Consider the following 27,438-nt stretch of genomic DNA (forward strand, 5'->3'; position numbering starts at 1 on the left):
GCGATCAGATCTTTCGCACATTGAGAGTCTGCAACCGGTCCGCTCGGCAACCTGGAAGTTGCGGAGCCGCAATCGCAAAGCTCCATCTCTCTTTCTTTATTCTACGTAACCACTCATCTCAGACCTTCCTATTTCAACATTGACGGGCAGCCGTAGAGGTACTCATGAGGACAGGTAATGACCTGGGAAGTTTCAAGTTCATTATCAAGCAATACTCAAAACATGGCAGGAGCAATGCGATGTCGAGAGCCTGTCACAGAAGGAACCACCCGAGGCAGATAGTCTTCGGTCAGTACGGACCACCTACCGTTCAAGCCAAACTTCCCATCTTCCCGACTTTTCACTAGTGAAAGATACGGCCTCGGCGTCCCCGAACTGGCAGGCGGGTCTTCCAGAATTCCATTTGACATTCGACACTGACATTGACAGAAACCCGCTAACCCGCTCCCGCTTCCACATGTTCTTTAGCCCGGCGTCGTCTCCGATATCGCACACGCAACGATTACTGTATCCATGTCCGGACTCTGGAACACTGCAGCGCCGTCGTTTCGGTTTCGATTTCCTTTGTTGGTTCGATTACATTGAACCCTGGGAAAATCTCTTCACCTTCACCGTACAAACATAATTGAATTTGACCGAAGTTTAAAACGCCGTACGGGGCTGTCTTTTTCTTCAGGTCCGACCCAAAGGCCACGATCACGATCGTCGGGAATGCTAAAACGGGCAAACCGGGAGGTGTTGCGGGTCTTTTGTTAGATTGGACTTTTTGTTTGGGATGGTCTTCACTTCTGTTCGATGACTCGATTAGCACACGACCCTAGTGGGTTCCAGCCTTCTATCGTGAATCGTGATCGGTGATTATAGTGGGCATTATAGCGGAGTTTCAGAAGGCCTTTGGAAAATGGAAAGGCAAAAAACCCGCTACGGAATTCGTTTTCCTTGCTCGAGGATAGGTCTTGGGTACCATCGCGTTTCCCAGAGGGCGAGCGGTGATGGAGCTTGTGGGCTATGAATAGCATCAAAGAGATGAAGTTTTGGGGAGAGGGCTTGGACACATCATTCACGTCTCTACACTGGGAAGCAAACGTCAAAGCATACCATACACTAATAATTGCAGTAGCTCGCTCGCGATCGAAGAGCCTCAATGTTCTACATTGAGCTTGAACTACCAAAAGCGTGGAACAACATTTTCGGTATTTTCGATCTGAGGAAGATGTTCGAGAAATTCGAGAGAACAAAATTCGCCCCATACAAATGGCGGTGTACTGACTTGTCGAAAAGAGAAAAGTCTAGAGCGGTGTATGTTAATGCATTGCAAGCATTTTCTCCCAAACAAAGCAAAGCATACAAGGTACTGAGCACTTATACTCCGCTTTCCGCTTTGGAAGCGGCCGATGATGCCGTCGTCAACTTTTTGGACGTTCACAGTGTCAGTTTGTTTCCCCGTAACTCAGAAACATAGACCATGTTACTCCATACTGTACTTGTGGCTCACAGTGTGTGTAGGTAAAACCCACCTCCGTCTCAAACATGGTTTCTGGTGGATCTCAAAACTTTGAAGAATTGAAGCGAGTTTGAGTCCTGATGAGTCTGGAAAGTTTTACATCGTCATGGGAAATTCCGCGTATTTTCAAGACCGGTTTTGCGACGTTCTACCTAATAGATATGGAGAAGGAACTCATGAACCGGTGAACCTCATCGAAATCAACAAGTCAGTCGACAAGCTCAAGACGCCTTCGTCCAGAACAAGTAACCACCATCCGATCTATATTTCGTGAACACGTGTTGTACAAAAGGGGGAGTCAGTTTTCACAGGAGATCGGATGATAGAGACCGCTTTGGCATCCATATGTGTCTGGTGATTACCATTCATCCAAGGACAATCTACGGTCAGCTTTTACACGTGTACTCTCTTCTGTCTATCAAAGAGTCTGGACTACGAGATCTTCAGCGAACAGCAAGATGAAGACCAAGATCGTCCTTTTTCATTTTTTTTCTGGAAGTCAAATCAAAGCGAACTGAGGTGCATATGATAGTTTCGGCGACTTATGGAGACTTGTAATTCCTGAGGAATATACCTACCCAAGAGTAGATGATATCATCTCATATCGATAACCCTCGTGAGTTCGACCTTGGAACAGAGAGCTTCCTGTGTTTTTTTTCTTGCTTTTCCATCGAATACCAAACAGTGTCTTTATACACACACTGTAAGTCCAGGATCTTTCCTTCTCAAATGCCGAGCAACTTCTGTAGATCTCCTTGCTGATCACCAGAAAACGTGGTCAGGTGGATGGCAGAATTCTAAACCGAACCCATTTTTAATGTCATCCTTTTCAACAGTCTGCAAGGTACGCTCGTAGTGTACATCACAAGACCATGCACGCGCGCACAAATTTCGGTGCTTGTCAGCGGTTAGACGAAGGATCGCGATGAGATGCATGGTCGAGCTGTCCGTTGATGGAACGCTTGAAGAGACACGCTCATCTGGGATCTTGTGGTTTTTGAGTCTACCAGATTCCGGAGAATAGGCCGGATGAGAATGATTAGTCAAGCTTGACTATTGCAGCTGAGGATATCAAGATACCTAGGAAGTAGAGAGGGAATTTAGGCAGTCTTTTTGAGTTATGAGACGGAAACGATGTCCCTCGCGGTGAAGATACTTCACGTCTGTGTTGGACGAGCCACACGTTTTTTTTTTGTCTCTTCGCCTGATCAAGCACATAGAATTAGGCTTGGACTGAAACATGAAAGTGCAAGAGAGATTAAATACAATGTTAGCTGGTAGATGCAAGGGTGTTGTCGTGGTTTGGTAGTGCCGTCACGACATGTAAGTCGAACCTGTCGTCGTCTTGCAGATGCAGCTATAACCCTAACCCGGAACCTCAAACCCAGTTGTTCAACATCCATCTGAAAACTTCGAATGCGTATCACCCCCCATCACAACACTCGCAGCTATGCTCGGCAGTTACCTCTGACATCTTTCGTCATGGACGATGCAGTTTGTTTTCCATTGCATGGGAGAGTGTGGGGGGCTTTCGAACATTCGTGGGCGCTTCACTGTCTCACCTGGGATTTGGCTCCGTCCCAGGGGAAGACTATTTTTCTGAGGATACAGAAGCCGCCGTTCTGGCACGGTTTTCTGTGTGGTACGGTTTTCTGAGTCCCCATTTTCCCAGTAATGCAATTTGGGAATACTGTGTATGATAAGATGTGGTTGATGCTGTCAAGTGTTCCTTCCTTCCCTTGGTAAGGATAGAAAATTCTGCGATGCTGTCAAGTGTTCCTTCCTCAGGAAGAATAGAAAACTCTGCGATGCTGTTACTGGATATTTTATTTGCCCTCCTTGTTCCCTCTGACACAATGGCAGCAAGCAACAACTTGCCCTCCCTGTTCCCTCTGATTTTGTTCTGTCCGAAGGTTCCTTTCTATCAACGACACAATGGCGGCAAGCAACGATGACTTTGACGACGAGGGCCAAGAGCTACCAGATACAACGTTTGGAGCACGTTATATCAGCAAAGCATATAAAGCATATCGTCAATATGCCGGAAATCGCCCGCTCCAACTTAAGGACCACATTCCTACTACACAAATTGTTTGGGAAACATACTTCGAGTTAGATTGGAATTTCGATAATAGCCTCCAGACAATCCTCAATTCCCCAACCCCTCCCACCTTGGCGACTTTGAAGTCGTTAACGGAATTCTCTTCCGAAGATGAACACGCTTTTTCCGTCTACCTCCTAATCCTTGAAAAGGAAAAGCATCAGGTTGATAGAGATGACGAAGAAGAAGATGGCGAGGAAGAAGATGGCGAGGAAGAAGATGGCGAGGATGAGGATAGCGGGGATGAGGATTTGCCATTGATCTATATTGGCAGCGGAATCAAGAGAACCACTGGTACACACGAAAGATTCGAAGATTACGATAATGGTGAGGGCTTTTCCTCACTAACGACACTCGCACATCAACACGGCTATCAAATCACACACAAGAAGATTTTGATCTCAGCACCATGCCCGTCAACAACTCTTTCAATGCTATCTGCTCGTGCATTGTTTTTGGTTCTCGAAACTGCATCAATGTATGAACTCCACGCATATGCGGATAGAGTACCATCTCATGCCACATTAACGAACAACAAATGGAACGGCTCGTCGGTACCATATAAGGGTTTATGCACTCACGGGGCATGGAGGGAAGGGGTACGTGCCTCTAGATGGTTAACCGCGGGCCTATCCCAGGAGGAGATAGACGAAGCCAAGCGTCAAAGGATGGCAGAGTACCATCGCGAACGGTATACCAACATAAAGGCTGCTGAAACTCCTGAGGAAGCAGAAGAGCGCAAAAGGAAGGATCGGGAGCAGAAGGTTAATAAGAGGGCTGTTGAAACTCTAGAGGAAGCAGAAGAGCGTAAAAGGAAGGTTCGCGAACGGTATACTAATAAGAAGGCTGTTGAAACTCCAGAGGAAGCAGAAGAGCGCAAAAGGAAGGTTCGCGAACAGTATAGCAACAAGAAGGCTGCTGAGACTCTAGAGGAAGCAGAAGAGCGCAACAGAAAGGAACGTGAACGGTATGCCAACAAGAAGGCTACTGAGACTCCAGAGGAAGCAGAAGAGTATAAAAGGAAGACTCTAGAGGAAGCAGAAGAGCGCAAAAGAAAGAATCGGGAACGGATGGCCAATATGAGGGCTACTGAGACTCCAGAGGAAGCAGAAGAGCGCAAAAGGAAGGCTCACGAACAGTATGCCAACAAGAAGGCTACTAAGACTCCGGAGCAAAGGGAGGAACAGAAAAGAAAGGATCGGGAACGGATGGCTAACAAGAAGGTTACTGAGACTCCAGAGGAAGCAGAAGAGCGTAAAAGGAAGAATCGGGAATATTTAGCCAATATGAAGGCTACTGAGACTCTAGAGGAAGCAGAAGAGCGCAAAAGAAAGGATCGGGAATATTTAGCCAACAAGAAGGCTACTGAGACTCCGGAGCAAAGGGAGGAACGGAAAAGAAAGGATCGGGAACGGATGGCCAATCAGAGGGCGGCCAAAAGAATCAAGACAGACTGAGCGATAGAACGCAACACTTCGGGGGAGATATTCTTCGGTAGGTACGCAAGCATCGGCTTGCTGGTATCGTGGTCGAGATTGTCGTTCATGTTTCCTTTGAACGGCGTCGGGCTGGGGGCGTAGTCGTTGCGTGTGTGGCTAAGAGTATAGTCGTTGTCTCTCATAGCCACGGGTGTAGTGCCGGGGCCGTGAAATTTACACCATGACTCCTTCTCTAGCTTATAAAGAGTCACAACATCATCATCGAGTGAGAATCTGAAGACAGTGGTGACTGGTGGTATTGTTTGACTCTCATCATGATATGTGATAATCGTAAACTAGTGTTCGGGGAGGCAGCCGACGGCCCTATCGGGGCGGCTTGCCTTAACCCTTCCGTAAGGGTGTAAGGTTGGATCCTGGGTTGTAGCCCGCGTACGGCTTAGTATGTAGCCCGTGTACGCACATTATTATAATAAACGAAAAATAATCGATTTTTAGCTCGCACGCTAAATCCTTCTTCCTCCCTCCAACTACCCTAACCCGCCCACCCTAGTCTGCCTACCCCAGCCCGCTTACTTTCGTACCTTTCGTATTGCGCGCTTGCTCACAGTCGCTAAAGAATTGGACCGTAACACCACCATTTATGGGCGAACTGTAGCAAGACTTATCGATGTCTAAGGGAAGGTAGAAGATTGACTTCATCCAGCCGCGGTGCGCCTCAAAAGTCGAGTTTGCTCGTCGCATCGTTCATCGCGACACGCCGCACGCTCTTCACCTTGGCTCTTCACCTTGTCAACGGGCCGACTCACCGAACGTCCATCTTTCTTCAGTTCACCTGAACATCAACCGCCTCACCCGTGACACTCGATCAATCCAACTCTACCATTTCATAACATCACAGTCACGCCCAAGAAACCAAAATGAATCGCAACCCGGGATCCAAACCAAAACCGAAACCCTCGAAGCCCAGACAAAAACTCACCAGCAACCAAAAAGCAACCAGCACGACACAACCACCATCATCAAACCCTTCCCTCCCCCAACAAGTCCAAAACCCCCTCGCAGTGCCAACAACCACCACCACCTCCTCCTCCTTACCCTCCTCCCCAGACCCAAAAGATCCCTCCTCCCTCCTTCCCACCCTAACCCCCGCCCTCGAGATCCTCTCCCGCTTCCACCACCGCAACAAGAACCAGCACCGCCTGTCCAAATGGTGGGCCGAAGCCGACATGCTGCGGCGGCACCTGCGGAAGCTGATCGAGGCAGCGAACGAGTGGTGTGATAAGGAGCCGGAGAGGGAGGCGAGGAGGAGGAAGGAGGAGGTGAGGAAGAAGAAGAGGGAGAGGGATGAGCGGTTGGGGAGGGGGGAGAGGGATAAAGGGAAAGATGAAGGAAAAGAGGAGGGCGGCAGTGAGGAGGGGGAAGATAAGCAGGCCAAGGAGGTTAAGTTGAGGGCGGAGTATTTGAGGGGGAAGTTAAGGCCTAGGGCTTATTTGTGAGTTTTTTTCCTTCTGGGGTTTGCATGAAGAGGGAGATGAGATGGTATCGGTGAGGGGAGAGGGGAGCGGAGGGTGTGAGTGACGAAAGTTGCTCGCTCACTTCTCGACGTCCTTGTCCTCGCTCGCCCTCCTTAAGACCACTCACTCCCCAGAAACTTCTCATCCAGACCCAAGACTAACAACCCAACAGCGCCTTCAGCCAACTATCCGCCGACAGACAATTTGCTCACCTAGGCCTCATGCTCCTCGGCATTCTAGCCCAAGTAGACAAGGCACTTTCAGCATTCGCCCCCATTCCAATCGACGACGACGCTGCTGCCGCCGCCGACGAAGCGGCAGAAGACAGGAGCTCGACCGTCAACGCTACAGTCACAGATCAGTCAGCCGACGATGCGCCTAACCGACGGCACAATGACATCGGCGTAGCGGTATCAAGGGAAGAGTTACTCGCTATGATGTCGGCATCCACCGCATCTGGACCCACGGAAGACACCTTGACGAGGAGAGATGCTCGAGATCAAGCACTACCCACCACCGAGACTGAATCTGGAGCACCACCACCACCAGAAGCAGGAGAGAACAGGCAGGGCAAGGATAAGAGCAGCGGGAAGAAGAGACCGAGGGACGATGACTCCTCTTCTGAACCAACACCACCGGTATCCAAGAAGAAGAGGAAGACGAGAGATGGAGATGGAGATGACATCGACGACATCTTTGCTTCATTTGACAATCCCAGGAAGGAGAAGAAGAAGAAGGAGAAGAAGATGAAGAAGACGACCACCACCGCAACGGCTACTACCACAACCATCTCAACAGCCACCACGACCTCAATAACAACAGCAACAACAACCACGAAAGTGAAAACAACAACAGCACCAGCACCAGCACCAGCAGAAGCAGAAGCAGAAGCAGGACAACAAAGCAAGGACGACCTCGATGACATCTTCGCCTTTCTAGAAAAGCCCAAAAAGAAGAAGACCGCGAAAGCCAAGAAGACGGATGACTTGGACGATATCTTCGCCTCCTTTGATACCAAAAAGGAGAAACCCAAGACGAAGAAGAAAAAGAAGACGACGGGGGCGGATGAGTTTGATGATATCTTTGGGGGGTTGTGAAAGGGGGACTACATAGGTCAAGACGTAGTGTACTCGGTTGTTGGAGGAGGTGATGGATGTACCGTTTTGTGTGCAAAAGATACCATTGTATTTGAATTGCTCGTGTTGTTTCGAGTAAGTCCACTTTCATCGAGGGCATTTTGAGGTTATATCGGCTCCGGAGATAGTTACTCGGTCCTGACGACGAAATAACCTTTTTCCCTCTGGGTCTCTGATGGCAGTTTCTAGTACGTGATCACGTCGTCACGTCGTCATGTTGTTTACTTAGCCCCTGATATCTCAACTGGTTGAACCAATCAAAGAAGTCAAGTGAAGGCTTACACACAAAGAACACGATGAATTGACTTTCCAGAATACGCTACTACTAAAAGGTTTTGCTAGATATAATATCAGGAGACTACCATGAACAATCCAGCTCCAACTTCGACCAAGGCCCAGGATAGCCAAGTCTTTCATTGAGCGATCGTCTTCTATTCATACCCAGTAACCAAACATGTAACTTCTCCCTTTCCAGCATGGGAATTCTGTCCCTCCCCATCCACCGTATTCAAATCCGTAATCCATAATCAAAAAGCAAGTGTCAAAACAAGGGTCAAGAAAGGGACATGACCGTAAAAAACCAAAACGGGGTAAACATTGAACTAATAAGGTTTCTTTCTCATCATTCCTTTCTGTTGTCCTTCCTATTTCATTTCAGAGATTTCCTTGACGCCGTGTCCACATCGCAATATTGACCGGGGAACGCACACTCTCCCTCTTCGCTCTTTCGTTGTAGCGCTGATCTCCTCTCCCTCTAGGATCTCTCCCAATTTACCTTTACCGACGGGGCAGTCCCGTGACTACCCTATTCAATCCTAGAAAAGCGTCGTAGGCAGCCGCAAATCGGATCGGGTCAAATCTCAGGGTTCGCATTGCATCTCCACCGGCTTCCTATATGCGAGAGTAAGACCAGATGCGGGCCCGCATATCACCAGATCCGGTAGCGAAGTACCCGACACCGTTGGGACCAGTCACTGGGCTGGGCGCCACGGAGATGACCGAGTTCTTGTGTCCCTGGAGCATGAGTTGTGTGTGGCCGGTACGGGGATCCCAGAACTGGACACCGCGGTCCTTGGAACCAGAGAGGACCCATTGCGAGTCGGGAGTCAGTGCAACGCTGAGGACGAAATCCTGTGATAAGTGATTGGCACGTTAGCAAGGTCACAGAGGAATAGGCGATGGGGATATAAATGTAGAAACGTACCCTGTGACCCTCGAAGGTCTTGATGCAGCGCCCACCCTTAGGAGGCGCCGAAGTAGGAATACCGCGCGGAGCGCTGAGCTCCCACATTTTGATGGTCTTGTCCAAACTGCCGCTGACAAGGTTGCGGCCATCCGGAGAAAAGGCGACACTATACACACTGTCCTTGTGGCCGTCGGGGCCCTCAAGGCGCTCCGCAAGATAGCCTCTCATGTCCCAGACACGAACGCTCTTATCCAGGGATCCAGCAGCAACGAATTGCTTGTCGGGCGAGATAGCAACAGTCGTGACACCATCTTCAATAGAGAGGACAGACGTGTTCTGCCCGGTTTCAATGTCCCAAAGACGGACGGTTCTATCGCCACTGCCGGAAGCAATAGTGCGGCCATCGCGAGAGAAGTCGAGACTGTAGATATCCTGTTCGTGGCCATGGAAGGTGTTGCGAATAGTCCTCGACTGAATATCCCAGACCTATATCGAGCACGTTAGCGAGAGAAGACCACAATGAAGGGAAAGTCAATGTTACGTACTCTGATGAGCTTATCCTCGGCTCCAGTGGCAAGATACTTGCCATCAGGGCTGAAGCAGACGCTTCTGATGTAGAGATCTCCAGTAAGATCGATGTTTTCGTCTTGCAGGATGCAGAGCTTCTCGCCAGTCTCCACATCGTAGATCTGAGCGGAACGGTTGCAGCCGGTGGCAACGTACTTGCCATCCATGCTGAACCTCACGCAGCAAACAACGCTCTCATGCGCCAGAGTGTGGACCAGCTCGACGTCTAGTACCCTGGGAACGGCCGCGTTGAAGATGACCCACCAATCGTCCTTCATCTTCTTTATGTGATTTGGGAGGCGGTCGGGATCAAGCTCGCTCAAAGCGTTGGTCTGAGAAGGCGGAGGCGGAGGCTGGTGGTGCTGAGCCATCCGGGTGTGGTCCGGGGTAGGATGGGTTGGGACCTGAGGCGACTGAGCAGGGCCGCCGTTGTACGGGATCGGAGTGTTGATCTGAGGAGTAGCAGGGCCGCCAGCAGGAGGTCTGCCGATGCCACGCTTGCCGCCAGGGCCAGGAGAAGCAGTGCTCTGGGGTGGCTGAGGAGGGAAGTTACCAGGTCCCTGGGGTCCCTGATACTGCTGCTGGAAGGGAGGCTGCTGGGACGGCGGCGGGGGCGGGGGAGGAGGACCCTGAAGCCCGGGGGGCGCAGGCATGTGTGCTGGCTGTTCCTGCTGCTGCGGTGGAGGGGGAGGAGGGACCAAGGCCTGTCCTCCCTGACCTGCCATGATCGCGCTAAAGACGTTGCTTCCCAAACCGATAGCAGGGGGCTGCTGCTGTCCAGGATGCTGTGGGGGTGGGTTCATGTTGCCCGGAGGGCCTCCGCGGGCTTCAAGCTGGCGACGAAGCAGCGCAATCTCATCCTCGTACCTGGCCAGATATCGTCAGCCTACCTCTCTCGAGTCTCGGGTATGCTTGACCAGATTTTGACTAGCTTACTTTTGCTTAACGTTCATCTGGTGCTGCTCCATCTGGAAGACTTTCTCGCGGATGACCTGAAGCTCCTGGAGCTGCGTTGCCACTATTGTCTGGTCAGTCGGGTACATGTCCCAAGGCCTAGCTCGTTAATTGCGGGCCACAAACAACCCGCATCACCATGTACGGCCGGTTTCCCTCATCGCCAGATGGGAGGGTGGCCACCCAGCGGAGGAATGTGGGGAGGAACCCTTACAGTCATGCTGGCAGGTCTCGTACTGGCGAGCTTGTGATTCGAATTCCATTCTGATGCCATCGAGGAGCTCGTTAAGGCGGCCCATATTCTGGATGGGCGCACCCGCAATGGGTCGGTGCGGATACATGGACATGTTGCGTAGTTGGGGCGGTTGTCCGCGTGCTATGTGTTGGTGAAGCTGACGAGAAACGGACAGAGATCCAAGCCGGGAACGCTAGGGCGGTCGCGCAGGTTTGTGAAAGCTCAAGGCAGCAATCGGCTGAAAGAAGCGAGAACCGGAAATGCGCCCGAGGATACAAAGGCGACTCGTAAGGTTGCCGATGATGCGGCTGGGGTGCAGCCGGGCGTGATGTCGGTCGAGCGTCGAGCTACCGTGCGTTGGGATGGCGTGCGCGCGGGACGGATCGCGGCGCGAAAAGACGCAAAAGATGGGGACGGGGGGGCTCGAAATCCCTAGTCGAATGGCACTGTACACAACCAAGGGCCAATGACGGAATCCGAGGGGTTGATAGGGATGGTGATGCTGGCGTTGCGCCAATTCCGATGTTTGTTGTTGGGATGATTTGGGCGAAGCAGTTGAGGGTTGCTGACAGGAAGTGCTGGTGTTGCTCCCGAGTAATGCTGCCAAAGGGGGGAGGAGGTGGAAGGAAGGAAAAAGAAGTGGAATGGCCAGCAAGTGGCAGAAATGACCTGGGCGTTCCTCCTTCTGGGGCGGCTCCCGGTGTGGATTTCCACTTGCAGCGACACCACCTCTCGTCCCACCTCCAGCGGCTGGCTTTCTTGGGTGCCACCGGTCATCACCATCAGTTAGCACATCGGACGGAACTGAGGTCCTGCCGTCGTATCTTGAGACCAAGAGGTACCTCACTTCATCTCAAACCGCTGGCAAACGGGTAGGTCACTCGGCTCGGCAAGTGTCTCAGACAGTACCTCACATGGTCCGTGAGCTACCCTTCATTGCTACGAGTTCCGACATGGATGGCAGGGACCAGGGTGCCCTGCGCTACCTGCCTAGGCGTAGAATATGGAATGGCAAGGCCAGAAGCCAGGCCGCGGCGGCGCTGTGCGCACGCTAGAGCATCTGCACAAGAGTGGATCTACGAGATTCTGGAGACCCAGTCATTGACGGCGTCCGTGCGCCAGTTACGTACCGACATGGTCACTGATGGTTCCATTCTCGGAAAGCGAAGAGGGCGGCCCGGGTTGGGGGAGTGCACTGATGGACGCACCCCCTGATGTCTGCTTGCCGTGTCCCGTGGCTGGGCTTGTCATTGAACGAGCATCACGTAGCTGGCGTGCACGTATGACTGCACATGGGACGTTCTTTCCCTTTTCATCTTTCATCCAAAGTTCGGATTGATCCAGGCAATCAGCGACGTGTACCCGGAGGGGCTATGCAAACAGTGACTACTGCAAGTGTCGGTAAAGGAAACATTGGTTTTCTAGCTCGATCTGTGCTAGATTGACCGCCAAGCACCTGCCATTTAGTCCATCGCAGCATGCGGTTTGAAACAATGCAAACCACACACAACCTCAACTCCCAATGCCACCTCGATGAATACTACTGCATACAGCACACCAGATCAACCATGGTTCGCCTCCTTCAAACGACCGACCTTATACGAAAATCCTTCCGGCTTCGGTATCGCTTCAACTTGTGAGAGATGACGATGACCCGCTGGTGTACTTGATAAATGCCCACCAACTCGCCAACTGCCATCTGGTCCAAAATAGCAGTATGCAGTGACTTACGAGCATTGCTTTCATCTTTGTTCGGGCAATGTTCGAGCAACGTCAACTCGCGAGGAACAACAACTTTTTGTCCTCGTCGAGTTGTCCCGTGTAAAGCATGGGTACGCCCATGGGAATCACGACGGCGTGAGCTAAGTACTCAGTTCATGTCAGAAAGACACCATTGTCAAAGCAAGTGCACGAGTGGAATATACTCTCCTTTACAAACCTCTTCACATAACCCTATTCAGGTCCAAGCAGGCGCACCACCACAGGAAACGCCGGGAGCGACAAAGTGTCGATCGCATGTGTAGCCTTATATGGCACTGCCCCGTTTCCTCTCTTCCCGATCTCCGAATCTTATGATGCTTGAAGCCTCCAGTCTCATGGTTATGTCAACGAAACCCCGCCTTAGCGCAGATAGCGAAAGTAGAGCCAGGTCTCTATCGACTGTGACGAGGTGTACCCGACCGCCTGTCTTCGTTGGTTCAATCTTATTATCGGAAGCGCATGCATCACCTTCCCCTCTTTTGTGTGAATGTGGTACCAACCCCGAACAAACCAGCAAATCCGTCACATAAATTCTTCTCATGCTCCCTTGCACTTCGGCTCTTTAGTCCTTTTATGGTCTCATTGCTATTCCCACACCCATGTTGAATAACGGAGGACAACCCGTATGTTCGTCCAACGTTCGAAGGCACTGTCTCTAGCCCGCTTCAAACTCCGGCCTCAACTGAGTAGGTGTCAGCGCTTTCCAATATCACCCACGTGGGATGAATAAACCGCCTTCTGCTACTTCGGAACAGGCTGCCAACCGAGTCAATATTGTGACGGATCACTAAGGTTCTGACCAACACACATCTCTGCCTTTGGTTCTTTGCATCCCGCACTGTCTCGTATATCTGGTGGCCGCCTTCCGTCAAGCTGGGGATTGAGAACGAAGACGATTATCATGTTCCAATTTACTGTTAAACGATTACATATTCGCTCAGCTGGTGTCTGCACAGAGTATTTGAGCGATATGTCGATGATATGCACCCCAGACAGTTGTTGCTTAGCTGCCTATGTTGCATGCTTCAAACTTGCCTCGCTTCAAGGCCATCAGCTCACCCAGGCAGAGAGAAATACTAGGGCGGGTTGCATAGCGCAATATGTCCAGCCTCCGCCCGTGTCATGCCGGTTAGACAGAGAGTCCAGGCAACAGTCACAAGTGAAATTGTCCTCAGAGTGCTGGTTGCCAGACAAGTGGAAGTTGCCTTGGGAGCTTAGGTTGACCGGACTCACCTTACCCATCCAATTGGATTACATAACCGGTTTCATCCGATGTCAATCCAGTAATTGCTTCAAGGGAAGGACGGCACGTGGGTGAAAAAAGGATCGGATCAAATTTGATCCCCGTTTTTACTTCGGACTGCACACACGTGTTTGATCAGCGCAGTTGATTTTAGATCTTATCTGATCTTACGGTGTGCGGGCTGCCACGCCGCTGTGCCCCTTTTTCTTCAGTCTTAAGCGAGCCCCGTGACCCCGGCTAAGCGCCAGTTCCTCGCCAAAATCTTGAAACATTTCAACTTTGGATTGGTCGAGGGGTCAAGGAGACAAGGAGACGAGTGACGAGTTCCCAAGTCCAGGCAGGGGCTGGAAGGGAGCCTTGACAGCTCGGCTCTCGGCTTCGGTGTTATGGGAATCTGGAAGACTGGAAGGGTAGGGAGCTGTCTTGGCGTTGTTTCTCATCTACTCATCACCAACGGCCGCTGCTCACTGATAGCTATTTTGATCAAGACGCGACAGATCATTTATGCATGATCGGTCAAAGTGAAGTCCTCCGTGAAATGCTCTGAGACGAGGAACACAGATGCACATCATAAAACCGATCAACGTTGGCGTTTTGAAACCTACGTAGACGAGTGTCTTTACAAACTACAGTGACAAGATCCAGGGGCCCTGGTACAACCGCCAAGAGTTGCCCCTTTGCCGCAGAACTCACCCTCAATGCTACCATAGCTGGGCTCTGGTGTTTCGCGATAGCTTCAAGGCGTTTGCCGTATGTTCGTTTGGGTTAGCTTCTGTTGCAGGTGTTTGGTTTCAGTTTCTTGAAGAGTTTCTCATATATCTCTTTCTTCCGGCAGCATCATGAAACTGGCTGTTTGTTTCCTCTTTCCACTCCATCTCTTCATTCACTTCACTCACTTGCCAGGCGCAGTTCTTGTTACTGTTCATTCGTTCAATTCATTCATTTGGTTTCATAGCCAAAGCACCTGGCGTGCCACTCCTTTCCGGCTTCTTGATCTCAGCACTTACCACATCAAACTCAACAACCAACAAGCCCTTCAGTCCAGTTCAGTCCAGTCCAGTCCAATCCAAGCCTCATTCCAGCTCGACGCCTCACTCGGTCAACCCTTCACATCCCATCCCGCTCCACTACAAAGCAAAGATGTCATCCAACACCAAAAACCTCTACTACACCGTCCCTCTCGACGACGACCTCGAGTCCCAGGACTACCTCCAAGAGAAGCAAGCTGTGCCCTGGTTCAGCGTCCCCGTCCGAAGCGCGGCCGTTGCCGCTCCCTCTCGCTCTTCTCCCTTGTCTGCTTTGTGGAGACTACCTCAAAGATGGTGGTCAAACGATGATAGCCATCACCACCACAGCAGCAACACCAACGCTCGCGGTGACCGAGGTTTCTGGGGCCGCTGGATCTGGCTCGTCCACGTCGTTCTTCTGACTGTTTCCATGACGCTTTTTGCGCTGTCCATGTGCACTTTGCAGCAAAGCGCGAGCGCGAGCGCAGCAGCGGCGGTTCAGTGTCAGTGTCAGGGGACTGCGGCGGCGGTGGCGGAGGGGGTGGATGGTGCTGGTGCTTCGAGTTTTGGTAAGGGATTCACGGATGTTGATATTTCCTGGCTTTGGCTTGTCAGTTTGTTAATACTGTTTTGTTTTTGGATTTTAGTTCCTCGCTCTTTCTATGAAGGAGAGGAGACGGCGACGAAGCCTGCTGTTGTGCTTCCTGTTCCGACTGTCGACATTCCGGAATCGCAACATGTTGATATGGAGATCTCGGTGGATGATAAGACTTGGGTGGAAGATGAGGAGGAGTGAGGAGTGGGATTGCGTTTCTGTGAAGAGGGCAGGTCTCTGGCTTGATGCTGGATGGAAGCTGATGTCGGAGCATATCGTTTGAGTTGTAGTATCTGGGTGAAGAATTTAGCCAATATGAATTCTCATCGTTGGACGAGGAACGAACCGGCCAAACCGACTGCGCTAAACCGCATTGGGGTCACTGTTCTTCTTCAACTGGACTCATTCGGAAACGAAGGTGCGAAGCTCAGCCTCAACTCAAACCAACCGCCAGATCGGATTCATCGGAAAAATCCGAGGGGGGTGGAATCAGGAATACGCGTATAGCCCGGCAAGGAGACCGAGAAGCTTCATCAGGCTCCCAGTCTTCAGTCGGGACACTAACGTGATACGGCGGGGAATGAGTAGGGGAGGTTGTTAGGAGGCACCTGGGAGGTTGAGTAGAACTATGTATGCGCGTATAGAATGGCGTGTGGATCTTCGAATACGGTCCAAACGGCCCGCTTCTTGCTTTAAGCTTCGAAGCATAGCTTCATCCAGAACAGCCAGCCACAACTCTGGGCACATCTGATAAAACCGGCCGTGCCAATGCCTTTGAGGAAAAAATCGAGATCGACCACTGGAAACAGATAGGATCTTCGTCGCTTTTTGTTCACCGTTGTTCGTTGCGGATCTTGCATTTGGGAAAAACAGATGACAGTCAGCGACTTTGACAGGGGGAGGCAGGGACCTCTTTGATCCCAAGTCTCGGGTCGTGTCAATCGTCCGAGTTGTACCTGACATTAAATGCGGGGGCGTTCAAGACTTCAAGGGAGTGAAATCACCAATCAGCTGTGTCCATCCCCAGATAAGATCTACCGGGTGGAGGGGTTTCCTCACGGCTCCGAATCGTTCCAAAACCACGCCATTTTGGTCGTTCGCATCGTTCTGCTTCCGAGAGTCTAGCGTTCTCCATTGAATCACTTTCGACTTTCTTGTGTTCAGTGATGTGGTTCGCCCATCCAATCAAGGAGCTCAATCACGGTCCCCTTGTACTATCGAGATCAGCTTCCTGTCAAACGTGCCACTCATCATGCAACATCGAGGACGAGACGTTGGGTTGACAGCCCATTTTGTTATTGTCAACTTGCGATGGTGAGAGCACACTACGCTTTGGCGAGGTAAACAAAGAACATTTGGTCGAAGAATGCAAAGACGGGTGGATACGGGATCTCTGACGTTGTTGGGGGAGAAAAAAAGAAGTCATAGATCGGCTTCCATTGATGCGGAGACGTCGAGACGGCCCATTCGGGACCCGGATTTGATTAGATCTCTGGGCAAAACTGAAAAGGGGTTATCGGTGATGATGATGAATTGTTCAACAACGAAGCTCAATATGGGAAACAATATCCCGCATTCATTTTTTTGCGTGAAGCTCATGCTGAAACTTGGTGCAAACATATGTCTATTTGCCTTTCACTCACCCGAATGTCTCTTCACTCACAACTCAATCCGTTCGCTTGTTACGGTACCGTTATCGCAGGTGAGAGAGAGCTTGTTGTCCTTGTTCGGAGCAACCCACGGATTTACGGGGCCAGCAAGGACAACCACCCTCCCCGTCCTTGGCACACTCAAGGTCCCCTTGTTTTCACGCGAACGCTCGTTCGGGAAGCCGATCGTTCAGGGGTGGTTATGACTTGAGAAATTGGGCCTGCCACTTTATTGCCAGCGTCACTATCGGATTCGCGGCAAAATCTTTCTTTCCCATTATTCATCCTTCTTCTTCGTTTTCTTTTTAATCCTTCTGCCCCGCGCTCTCTTGGTCGTCCGTCCCCGTTGTCGGTCCTTCACTCTATCTTTCCTTTTGGCCAGCCATCACCACAACAACCTAGCAGGACCCCACGCCTTTTCCGTCTTGCTTATCTGTCCGACACGGTCTTGACCTGGGCCTTCGGGAAAGTTTGCTTGGCTTGTTGTTACCCAACTTGATTTTCCCTTCTTTGGCGCGCAAGCCCAACAACCACCGTCAAGATGGACGTGGTCCTCGAGGTCTCTGACCAGTTCATGTTCGATTACATGTACGCCTGGCTACTACCAGCGCGACCTGCTCTTTACGATTTCCCCGACAAGACCAATGGCACCGCGCAAGCTTTCTCGTCCTGGGTGTATGAGCCCGCGACGGAGTTCTTCTCGCTCGAGCCCTCGCAGGCGGCTTATCAGAGTATCTGGGCCAGAGACAACATCTACCGCCAGGCTCTATCGCTCTTCCTAATACTATGGTGCGCGAAAACCCTCTTTCCTTCACATCCGAGTGGGCGCAAACATGCTAACTTTTTGTTGTCAACAGGCTCTTCGGTCTCGTAACCTACTACGTCTTCGCCTCCCTCTCCTACATCTTCATCTTCGACAAGAAAACCATGGAGCACCCCAAGTTCCTCAAGAACCAGGTCTGGCTCGAGATTAAGCAAACCAACGCCGCCCTGCCCGTCATGGCGCTCTTCACCTTCCCCTTCCTGGTCGCCGAAGTGCGCGGTTACTCGCTCCTGTACGACACCTCGGCCGAGGGTCCCGGTCGCTGGTACGACTACTTCCAGTTCCCGCTCTTCATCATGTTCACCGACTTTGGCATCTACTGGATCCACCGCGGCCTTCACCACCCGCTCGTGTACAAGCACCTGCACAAGCCTCACCACAAGTGGATCATGCCGACTCCCTACGCCAGCCACGCCTTCCACCCCATCGACGGCTTCGCCCAGAGCATCCCCTACCACGTTTTCCCCTTCATCTTCCCGCTCCAGAAGATGGCGTACGTCGGCCTTTTTGTGTTTATCAACTTCTGGACCATCATGATCCACGACGGCGAGTACTACGCCAACAACCCCGTCATCAACGGCGCCGCCTGCCACTCGGTCCACCACTTCGCCTTCAACTACAACTACGGCCAGTTCACCACGCTGTGGGACCGCCTCGGCGGCAGCTACAGGCAGCCCGACAATGACCTGTTCGAGAAGGAGAAGAAGATGAGCACGACGACGTGGAAGAAGCAGGTCAACGAGATGGAGAAGATTGTCAAGGAGGTGGAGGGTGAGGATGATCGGCATTACGAGCCGACCGAGACTAAGAAGTCGAAATAAAGTGAAGTGCGAGAAGGAGTTGAAGAGACGGAAAATCTCACAAGTCCCCGGTCGATCTCTTTTTTTTTTTTTTTTTTAAAAAAAAAAAAAAAAAAAAGATAGAAGGGATTGACGAATCAGCGTCATCCGGCCAAGACCAAGCCACCCGGTCTTGTGGTCCTGGATCAGGGACCCGGGTTTGGTGGTTGGCTGACACCAAGGATCCGCGATCCTCATGCGATGTGGGATGGTGGCACGGACGGACGGTGTCGCGCGCGATGACGAACCGAACGAAAACGGCGGGTACACCACATGGATACGAATGTATCTTCTGTGAAAAACCCACCGAGCCGGACCTGCCAACCAAAAGGAAAGGGGTACACTATAGTGCCCATAATGGAGGAGGTTAGTCTTATATACCAAATGATGGGATGACTGGATAGGTAACTGGGTTGGGACGGACGGGGTTGATGACAACAACAACAAACAAACAATCATGAAAAATAAGGATTTTAATAACCCACACCTTGTACATACTTTATATCATATTATATACCCGCACTCTGCACATAAAGCATTATTTACGGAGCCTTGCTGTTTTGGGGAGAAGAACATATGCTTGGAAAGTCATGGAGTACATAACAGCAAAAAAATTCGCAGGTAGGCAAGCAAGCAGGCGAGGAAGCAGGGAGTATAGAGTTCCCAAATTACAAGAAGATCTGAGTAGACAAAACAACTTGAGAAACCACAAACCTACGCAGTCACCGTCTCCGGTTCATGCAACTCCTCACTAACGCTCGACCATTGGACAGGAGACAGATACTTCCGAGTTCTGTATTCTGGTATGACCAGTGTTACCATCATGTCTTGCTTTCCTACTACTTCAAGGGACAAGGCGAGGGAGTACAGCCAGATTGATATAAATGACCAAGTCAGACTAACACAACACAGTATAACACCACGGGTATGTACACAGCTTTAAAGCCAAGAAAACGCTAGGATCGATCGCTTCTGAGCTTTGAACCGTTGTGCCGGAGATAAGCCAAGCTGGAGGCCTCCTGCAATTTCCGCTTTGGATAGTGTATCTCAAGCTAACCTCACGCAATTGAGTAACGAGACCAAAGACCAGGGTTGAGAGCAAGTTGGGTTGGTTGACAGCATCATGCAAGTTCAAGGGACTGCTGGAACGGAAGATAGAACACAGAAAGAGATAGAGAGGGAAACCGGCTAATGGGTATTTCGGGTTCTGCCTGGGTGACTGACTGAGTAGATAGATAGATGAATTTCCCACTATCAGACATGACAGCCTCGGAAAGAGCAGAAGAAAAAAGAGAAAGCCAGACGCCACCGCCGCCGCCGCCGCCGCCCATCTGTGTCCCGGTCATGTACGCAGGGAGAGAAGGGACCAGACCTCCGAAACGAAAAAGAAGAAGAGTAAAGGAAATTTGTGGGTGTTGTCATTGTAATGATAGTATAGTGGTCGGTTGGTTTGTGTTGGTACAGTTGTTGTAATAGTAGTAGTATAAAAAGGTCGAATGAGTGTGTTCAGTTGGTTAGTTGGGTTCCAGCCCGTCAAAATATGTAGTGTAGGTGTGAAAAGTGGTAAAAGCGGTTTCTCGTTTCCCGGGAAGCTGGGTTATGAGTCGAGTCGAGTAGAGGTGTTCTTGTTTGGTCTGGGCCGTCCGTCTTCTGTGACAGAGGATAGGTAATTTCCTTTTCCAAAGCTCTGCGCATGCCTCGTTCACCATGTTGTCCGTTGTCCGTCTCGTTTATATCCGGGGCGGCTGGCTGGCTGGCTGGTTGGTTTCCGCATTCGCGCCCAGTCCCTCCCTCGTTCAGTTCCGTCGTGAAGATCCCATCGATCATATTCTCCGTCCCTCTCGCCATCTCTATCTCCATCTCTCGCACTCGCACGCCCCTCTCAAGAAAAGCTCACAAACTTGGGATCCCTCGGCAACCCATCCGCCCCAATGCCATTCGCCTTAAACCTCCTCTCCATGTACAGCTTCCTCGCGTCGTCGAACTGGAGCCTCCTCCTCTTCATGATCTTGAGGATCTCCCGCTTGGCCTCGTCATCCAAACCCGCGCGACCGTCGCTCCCCCCCACGTTGCCCGCAAGATCAAAGTCGGCCGACGACAGACCGGCTTCCATGTCCTCCTCGAACGAGTTGGAGGTAAAAGGGAGTCGCGAGTACAGGTATTCGCCGCCGGGAGCGCGGCGCAGGTAGGGTTCTATCGCGTCGAAGGCGTCGAGGAAGGGCGGGAGCCAGGTGTAACGGGTGAAGTAGGCCGTGGTGGAGAAGAGGAGGGTGAAGAATATGAGGGCGTAGAGGAGGTTGATCATTTTGGCGGATGGTGGTTGTTGTTTTTCGAATTTTGGAACGAGTATGGTTTGATGGATGGGTGTGACAAGAGCGAGGCTGTCGACTGTAGAAAGAATGTAGTTTGGAGAGGCAAATGTGGTTATGCAGTGGGCTTTGCGACAGATGCGATCACGATACTTTTCGTGCTTCGGGTGGTCCGGTACGGCTGCAGTGCCACTTGCGCGCGCCGAGGTAGCTGCTGATGTAAGTCGAGTTAAGTAGTTGCGTTCGAAAGTGACTGAGTCAAGGATGAAACGAAAGTGAGTTGCCGGGAGGTGATGAACAAGAACTGGGAGAAAGAACACAAAGTCAGGACATGTTAGGCTCGGGCGGTTGTTGCAAACAAAGTCCGCGCAGGTGAGGGATGGTTTTGGATAAGTTTAATTGATCACAAGATGGAACACGCGGCGCAGACAGCATCTCGAATGAATGATACCCGCCCTGCCGCCCAAAACGATTGCCAAGACGCTGCCATGCTCTTGGGACATTGGGCCATGACGAATGCGGCAAGGGTGACAAGCTGTCGCAAAGCGCAACGGTGCCCCAACATCGACCAACAGCAATTCGACGGTGCGCAGAAGCTGTCCGACAGATGCACAGGCCACCCCTAACCCTGTGCAGGTGACATCTTGGGTGCTTACGGGAAGCTTGAGCTGTCGACAGCTGGTCAGAGCGCCAAGCCGTTCCTGCGGCAGGTGGCACTAGGCCAGGTTAGGAAACCTAAGCGAGCACACACTGAGGCGCGACAATTCACCGTGCTGGTGCCAAAATCCAGCGATATTGTCGGTTGTGATCCCGATTTTCGAGAAGTTCGACTCTGCCTCCAGTAACGCCTAGGTCTTCTTGTAGCCCCAGATCCCGCCAAAATGTCTCTTAGCAACGTCTCTGCCGACCTCATCTGGGAGATCACCCGTAAGTTCTGATCCTGCCGAATTTCTGGTTCTGGCCGATTTGGGAAGTATGTGGACCTGGCGAAATGCTGACGGTTCTGTTTTTGCGGTCATATAGGCTCCCAGAACTCTTACCTCGTTAAGAGAACCTCTGGTGGCGGTGTCCAGTTCTCCCGGGATCCCCTCAACCTGACCAACAAGCATTCCCGCAAGGTACGATTGCCCGAAAGAACGAAACCGAGCGAACAATTCGGGAGAGAAGGGATGATGAGAAAGGGGACATGTTGGCTAACATTTGTGGAAAATAGTATGCTGGTTTCGTCAACGACAAGGTACATTGAGAAACCTCACCGACGCACGTCGCATATCGACCGAACGAACACATGGAACTGACAATGTTGGAATAGGCCGTCGGCGTTGTCCCTGGTGAGAAGGGTGGTGTCGTCGTGACCACCAAGAAGGCTGGCTCCATCACCAAGCCCTCTGCTCGTTACACCCGCGCTTTCGGTGCTAACAAGACTGCCCGCAAGTCAGTACACCCCGACAATGACAGCTGAGAAACCGACAGCAGCACGGGAACGAATTGCTGACATGATGCGAACCCGTATAGGACCTACAAGGCCATCGCCCGCCAGGTCGCCAACTACCGCCCCGATCTCCTCAAGGTCGCTGTTGCCCGCGCCTCCGCCATCCGCCGCTCCCAGCGCGCCGTCAAGCCCGAGCCCGCCCAGAAGCTCCGTGGCAACGCCGCCAAGAAGGCTGCCTCTGCTTAAATGTACTGAGGCGTGGAGGACGATGAGCATGCGGGGACAGTTGGAGTCTGTGTATTAAGCCTGGAAAAGCCTCGCTGACAGAGGCGGCGCATACAACATTTCATGCATGGGATTGGGGTTCAAGGGACAGAAAAGGGTTGCCAGTCCCAGATTCCAGGGATGGCCATGGCGTTTGATATCCAGATGAATCAATCAACCCTAGCAGGGTCATCGACGAACAACAACTTTGTTCTGGGTCATGTTGTGAGCTTGCAGCATATATGTGATTTTATGAGGGAAGGTGGACGGGTTACCGGCCGGCAAGATGGCATGGCGCCCGGTTTTCCGAGTCTACCACCAACCTCTTCCGGCAACAACACCTCGGCATTGAAAGAGGTTCGGTCTCCATGGGGCTACCAGGCAATGTGGGCCATATTTGGATATCGTACTCCATCTCAGCTGGAAAACAATGGCAAATACCCCTGGATTCGGGACGTCAAACTGGATGGGTTGTTGGCCTTATGACCATGGAAGCGGTATGGAAGCGGGCCTCTTCGGATGACATCAGGGCAGATCCCCCGGACTTGCCCGAGGACGCTAAACCGAGCCGGACCTCGGGAGACCACATGTTCGGACGTAGGTACCCCTGGCAAGTTGACAACCCGGAGTTTCTATCGGTGCAACGGCGAGGACAAGGATCTGTGTTCACTGCGGTTGATATCAACGGCATCATCTGAAGTCTGGACAGCGAAGCAGCACATGCGCCTCTACTGCTGTCAGGGAGCATGTAATACACATGAAACTCGCACGATCTTGACAGCCGTATAAAAGCGGACCATAACATCATATGCATTACTGTAATGATTAATTTGAATGTAAAGGTGAAATCGAATTTGAGGATATTGTCTCGCAAACATGGTGTGTACACCGTCTAAACGGGCGCGGCCAAGAACGGGGACATGGCTCACTCCGCACCTTCCCCAAATTCCGATCCAATGGCCCATTCTCGCTCCTCCGGATGACGGGACGCGAACGAAGGGGGAGAGACCTGGAGAGAGAGCGGGGCAGCTCGTTGTCCTGGCTGCATCATGCCTCGATTTGGCCTGTCTGGAAGAAGGGACGCCTGTGCCCCCTGGTCGCCAGCCCCGCAGCCCCGGGCCCCAGCTATACTGCGTAGGTCAAGGTAAATAAAGAGAAGCTCTCCCACGAGCTCCCGTTCCCCCAGGATCCAGAAGTTCCCCGTCATTTCAGATCCAACATCCTCCCAGTCCACCCACCGAATGTGAGTCAAGATCTCTTCCTCTTTCCCGCTTTCCTCTCCTCCTCTCATCTTCTTTGCGAACCTTTGCGCATACAACAAACATCGACGACCAGGATCTAGAGCTGACCCTAGTTCCTCCTCTCCAGAATTACCCCTCCCCCGCTTTAAATATCTACAGACTTCAAAATGGTCAAGGCCGGTAAGCTACACAACGTCCATCTGCGCTCCTCTGCAGTCTGAGGCAACGGTGGCAGGAAGCTGACATTATGCACAGTTGTTGCTGGCGCCGCTGGCGGTATCGGACAGGTGAGTTTTATCCCAACTTGGCCATGGGAGATCCCGCGCCGAACTGCGCGGATCGGAGGTTGAGATGGAAGCATGGCTGACCACATGTGCCGCAGCCCCTGTCCCTCCTCCTCAAGCTCTCTCCTCTCGTTGACGAGCTCGCTCTCTACGATGTCGTCAACACCCCCGGTGTCGCTGCCGATCTCTCTCACATCTCCTCCCCCGCCGTAAGTAGCCAGCACCGGCTTTGCGCTGGTTGTCGCCAAGGACATGAAAACACCACGGACCCCGCAGAACCTGGCTGACACCTGGCGCATTAGAAAACCACCGGCTACCTCCCCCCCAACGACGGCGCCAAGACCGCCTTCAAGGATGCCGACATCATCGTCATCCCCGCTGGTATTCCCCGTAAGTGGCAATGCGCGCTGCTGGATGTGGTGAAACGGAGACTAATTAGCTTTCTCACAGGCAAGCCTGGCATGACCCGTGATGATCTCTTCAACATCAACGCCGGTATCGTCAAGGGTTTGATTGAGGTTGCTGCTGAGGTCGCCCCCAACGCCTTCATCCTCGTCATCTCCAACCCTGTCAACTCGACTGTCCCCATCTCCGCCGAGGTCCTCAAAGCCAAGGGTGTCTTCAACGCCCAGCGCCTCTTCGGTGTCACCACCCTCGACATTGTCCGTGCCGAGACCTTCGTTGCTGAGATTGCTGGCAAGAGCAACCCCCAGGAGCTCGTTGTCCCCGTCATTGGTGGCCACTCCGGCGAGACCATCGTTCCTCTCTTCAGCAAGGTTACCCCCTCGGTCACCATCCCTGACGACAAGTACGACGCTCTTGTCAACCGCGTCCAGTTCGGCGGTGATGAGGTCGTCAAGGCCAAGGACGGTCTCGGCTCTGCCACCCTCTCCATGGCTTATGCCGGTTACCGTTTCGCTGAGAAGCTCCTCAAGGCCGCCAAGGGTGCCAAGGGCCTTGTCGAGCCCACCTACGTCTACCTCCCCGGTATCCCCGGTGGCAAGGAGATCGCGGAGAAGACTGGTGTTGACTTCTTCTCCGTCCCCGTTGAGCTCGGCGTAAGTTTCAGTCCTCGCCTCATTTACGGTGTTTTTGGCTAACATCTCCACAGCCCAACGGTGCTGAGAAGGCTATCGACATCCTCGGCGACATCACCGAGAAGGAGAAGACTCTCCTCGAGGCTGCCGTCAAGGGCCTCAAGGGCAACATCCAGAAGGGTGTTGACTTTGCCCACAACCCCCCTCAGAAGTAGATACCCCTTTGATTTTTGCTTGTGAAATTATCCCCTTGCGTTTCTTAAGTTTCATGCATGATGAAGGCTATGATCCTGGTTGGGTGGCTCTCATATAGCCAATACATAACCACACAAAGCTGTAGATGAAGAATAAAATATGAAGACCATATGAAGTTCAAGTACAGGTGGACTGATACTCATTCCCTTTCTAGGCTGTAAAAAAGTTAACAGGATAATCGACGACTGATATGACCCGGACGACCTATACCCATTCTCTCCCCTTCGCACGTATCATCAGCTTCTTCCCGGTGCGCCGGGTCCAGTACCCGTCGCCTTGACGAATAAGACTCACATATCGCAAGCGCCGCTTTGCGCCCAACCTTCGGATATGGGGGCATATGATTGCTGTATGCCTGGAAAGACTGGACTGCTTTGTAGTAGCATGGGAAGGTTCTGCTTGAACTGTGCGCTGGCTGGGGGATGAAAATAAACTTAATTTTATGCACTTCTGCTCGAGTGATTTGAAAGTGTATTGATACGTTGGTGTGAATATCGTTCGCTATGCTTATTATGGTGCTCTTTGCCAACGCCTTGTGTCCCATGAAGCTTTGTATAAATACAACTTTACTTTTGCTTTCTTCCAGAATACCATAACAAACACCGCTAGTATGGGCCCAAAGTGCCCGGCTTATGCCATGCAATAAGAATAAAGGTCTCGGGTGCAACTGAAAGCTTTGAAGACTCCATCAGTTCTGCGTCTTGATCGTCTTGATCTGGAATACCGCCGCAGGAAGCTCGCTTGACTCAGCGGTGACTGTCGCGTTGATGCCCATTGCTGCGAGGGCGCCGCGGACTACACCGCATGGGAACCAAAGGAACTTGTGATGGGAGGGTTTGTTAGCAACGTACATCATACTCGGGCGAGTAAAAGAGACACAAATTGTGTGTGCGTGTGTGTGAAAGGAGGGTCCGGGTCAAAACGTACTGGTTGCGCCCTGGCTATGGCCTGGCTACTCGTCTCTGCGGACATTCGCGATAGTGGGCGGAAGGAGTTATCTGTTAGGACGTAGACGCCCTGTTTTGTGTGTCGGTGTTAGCTAGGAGCATAACAAAGACGGGGGGGAAGGGGGAAGGGGAAGAGAAGAAACGTACCCGATGGTTCGTCTTGAGGTTATCCACCTGTTTCCTGAACACCAGCGTCCAAAGGTCTTTGCAGAGGAACTTGATGACGTCTAGCGTGTCGTTGAAGCGTGGTCGGTCGCGGGAGAATCTGTGTCCGTCAGTCAGTATCCTCTTGCCCGGTAGGTATTCCTTGCGTAGCGCATCAACAATCGAGCAGAACATACCGTTCAACCAACCCCTGCCCAACCCGATACCCCAACCCCTCCAGCCTAGCAAAAACCGCATCCCTTTCTTCATCTTCATCCATTTTCCTTCCACTCCCACCACTCCCATTCACACTCCCTACTCCTCCTCCTCCTCCTCCCCCTAGACCTGCCCCCAACCCACCAGGACTTAACCCGCCTCCCGTCCCACCAGATAACACACTATTCCTCTGTGGCCCAACCCCTGCCGCTGGACCCGTAGCTGTACTTTGCGCATCGTCACCACCACCGGCTCCTGAAGGGTCTGACGGAGAAGCGGAATCGAGTTGGTTGGTTATCCTGTACGCCATGGGGACTAGCTCGATAAGCAGGAAATCGAGACAGGAGGAGGCGAGGAAGCGGGCGGTTGGGTCCGAGGCGTTGTAGGGGGGGAGTATTGTGTCGAAGGACATTTTTGTGGGTTGATTTGGTTTGGTTTGGTTTGGTGATTATGTGAGGTAGCTGTTGCTGGTTGTTGGAAGATGAGTGAATGGGATTTGAAGCACCGGGTCTAATGTCGTTTGGTACTAGGTAGTCGTCGAGGAAAGAAGGCAAGGCAGGTACGTATGTCGCAGGTATTGTGCGCTTGCGGGTAAGGAGCTAGCTGTTGCTGATGGGAGAGCGGTTGCGTCGCTGGTTGATTGTCCCGGTGGTAGAGAAGACTTCGGCTATTCGTTCGAGTCGCGCGAGTGTGGACAAGTGACGGGCTCGGGTTCTGCTCGTCGGAATGCTGCGCAGTTGCAAGCCGGAGATCTGT

General features: G+C 51.9%; 12 protein-coding genes across 12 annotated transcripts; 5 read left to right on the plus strand and 7 right to left on the minus strand.

Moving 5' to 3' along the window:
* Nucleotides 1-514: 514 nt before the first annotated feature.
* B0H65DRAFT_253975 (uncharacterized protein) lies at nt 515-1,392 on the minus strand. Its single transcript, XM_062822523.1, has one exon. The coding sequence runs from the start codon at nt 1,248-1,250 to the stop codon at nt 783-785; it is 468 nt and encodes a 155-aa protein (XP_062679219.1). The 5' UTR covers nt 1,251-1,392; the 3' UTR covers nt 515-782.
* Nucleotides 1,393-5,001: 3,609 nt separating this feature from the next.
* On the minus strand, nt 5,002-5,300 carry B0H65DRAFT_471851 (uncharacterized protein). The gene has a single exon (XM_062827120.1). It carries the CDS (start codon nt 5,224-5,226, stop codon nt 5,029-5,031), a length of 198 nt encoding a protein of 65 aa, XP_062679220.1. The 5' UTR covers nt 5,227-5,300; the 3' UTR covers nt 5,002-5,028.
* A 540-nt stretch (nt 5,301-5,840) lies between these two features.
* B0H65DRAFT_254007 (uncharacterized protein) lies at nt 5,841-7,795 on the plus strand. Its single transcript, XM_062822524.1, has 2 exons — nt 5,841-6,536; nt 6,731-7,795. Exons 1-2 carry the CDS (start codon nt 5,962-5,964, stop codon nt 7,653-7,655), a joined length of 1,500 nt encoding a protein of 499 aa, XP_062679221.1. The 5' UTR covers nt 5,841-5,961; the 3' UTR covers nt 7,656-7,795.
* A 790-nt stretch (nt 7,796-8,585) lies between these two features.
* Nucleotides 8,586-10,748, minus strand: B0H65DRAFT_510442 (WD40-repeat-containing domain protein; the record flags this gene model as incomplete). The annotated part of the gene is made up of 5 exons (XM_062828402.1): nt 8,586-8,825; nt 8,899-9,366; nt 9,426-10,314; nt 10,384-10,465; nt 10,616-10,748. The coding sequence occupies 5 exons, from the start codon at nt 10,746-10,748 to the stop codon at nt 8,586-8,588; spliced, it is 1,812 nt and encodes a 603-aa protein (XP_062679222.1).
* A 3,904-nt stretch (nt 10,749-14,652) lies between these two features.
* On the plus strand, nt 14,653-15,641 carry B0H65DRAFT_254030 (uncharacterized protein). Its single transcript, XM_062822525.1, has 2 exons — nt 14,653-15,216; nt 15,295-15,641. The coding sequence occupies exons 1-2, from the start codon at nt 14,781-14,783 to the stop codon at nt 15,441-15,443; spliced, it is 585 nt and encodes a 194-aa protein (XP_062679223.1). The 5' UTR covers nt 14,653-14,780; the 3' UTR covers nt 15,444-15,641.
* Nucleotides 15,642-17,265: 1,624 nt separating this feature from the next.
* Nucleotides 17,266-18,573, plus strand: B0H65DRAFT_254053 (putative C-5 sterol desaturase). Its single transcript, XM_062822526.1, has 2 exons — nt 17,266-17,680; nt 17,749-18,573. Exons 1-2 carry the CDS (start codon nt 17,433-17,435, stop codon nt 18,533-18,535), a joined length of 1,035 nt encoding a protein of 344 aa, XP_062679224.1. The 5' UTR covers nt 17,266-17,432; the 3' UTR covers nt 18,536-18,573.
* Nucleotides 18,574-19,397: 824 nt separating this feature from the next.
* On the minus strand, nt 19,398-19,899 carry B0H65DRAFT_444301 (uncharacterized protein; the record flags this gene model as incomplete). The annotated part of the gene is given in 3 exon segments (XM_062825675.1): nt 19,398-19,451; nt 19,611-19,764; nt 19,778-19,899. 3 exon segments carry the CDS (start codon nt 19,897-19,899, stop codon nt 19,398-19,400), a joined length of 330 nt encoding a protein of 109 aa, XP_062679225.1.
* Nucleotides 19,900-20,435: 536 nt separating this feature from the next.
* Nucleotides 20,436-20,858, minus strand: B0H65DRAFT_550753 (uncharacterized protein; the record flags this gene model as incomplete). The annotated part of the gene is made up of 1 exon (XM_062829763.1): nt 20,436-20,858. The coding sequence occupies one exon, from the start codon at nt 20,856-20,858 to the stop codon at nt 20,436-20,438; it is 423 nt and encodes a 140-aa protein (XP_062679226.1).
* Nucleotides 20,859-21,743: 885 nt separating this feature from the next.
* On the plus strand, nt 21,744-22,540 carry B0H65DRAFT_550755 (ribosomal L28e protein family-domain-containing protein; the record flags this gene model as incomplete). The annotated part of the gene is made up of 5 exons (XM_062829764.1): nt 21,744-21,789; nt 21,886-21,980; nt 22,076-22,099; nt 22,175-22,296; nt 22,378-22,540. 5 exons carry the CDS (start codon nt 21,744-21,746, stop codon nt 22,538-22,540), a joined length of 450 nt encoding a protein of 149 aa, XP_062679227.1.
* Nucleotides 22,541-22,793: 253 nt separating this feature from the next.
* On the minus strand, nt 22,794-23,416 carry B0H65DRAFT_254124 (uncharacterized protein). Its single transcript, XM_062822527.1, has one exon. It carries the CDS (start codon nt 23,370-23,372, stop codon nt 23,016-23,018), a length of 357 nt encoding a protein of 118 aa, XP_062679228.1. The 5' UTR covers nt 23,373-23,416; the 3' UTR covers nt 22,794-23,015.
* A 131-nt stretch (nt 23,417-23,547) lies between these two features.
* Nucleotides 23,548-25,827, plus strand: B0H65DRAFT_471873 (malate dehydrogenase mitochondrial precursor). Its single transcript, XM_062827121.1, has 8 exons — nt 23,548-23,801; nt 23,927-23,979; nt 24,055-24,086; nt 24,182-24,292; nt 24,386-24,473; nt 24,534-25,141; nt 25,195-25,331; nt 25,530-25,827. Exons 2-8 carry the CDS (start codon nt 23,967-23,969, stop codon nt 25,534-25,536), a joined length of 996 nt encoding a protein of 331 aa, XP_062679229.1. The 5' UTR covers nt 23,548-23,801; nt 23,927-23,966; the 3' UTR covers nt 25,537-25,827.
* An 11-nt stretch (nt 25,828-25,838) lies between these two features.
* Nucleotides 25,839-27,289, minus strand: B0H65DRAFT_254192 (transport protein particle component). The gene is made up of 4 exons (XM_062822528.1): nt 26,664-27,289; nt 26,470-26,587; nt 26,303-26,392; nt 25,839-26,195 (listed from the first exon to the last, which is right to left on the minus strand). The coding sequence occupies exons 1-4, from the start codon at nt 27,092-27,094 to the stop codon at nt 26,064-26,066; spliced, it is 771 nt and encodes a 256-aa protein (XP_062679230.1). The 5' UTR covers nt 27,095-27,289; the 3' UTR covers nt 25,839-26,063.
* Nucleotides 27,290-27,438: the final 149 nt, after the last annotated feature.

Source organism: Neurospora tetraspora, assembly GCF_033439725.1.
Source record: "Neurospora tetraspora strain CBS 560.94 chromosome Unknown B0H65scaffold_6, whole genome shotgun sequence".
Taxonomy (NCBI): domain Eukaryota; kingdom Fungi; phylum Ascomycota; class Sordariomycetes; order Sordariales; family Sordariaceae; genus Neurospora; species Neurospora tetraspora.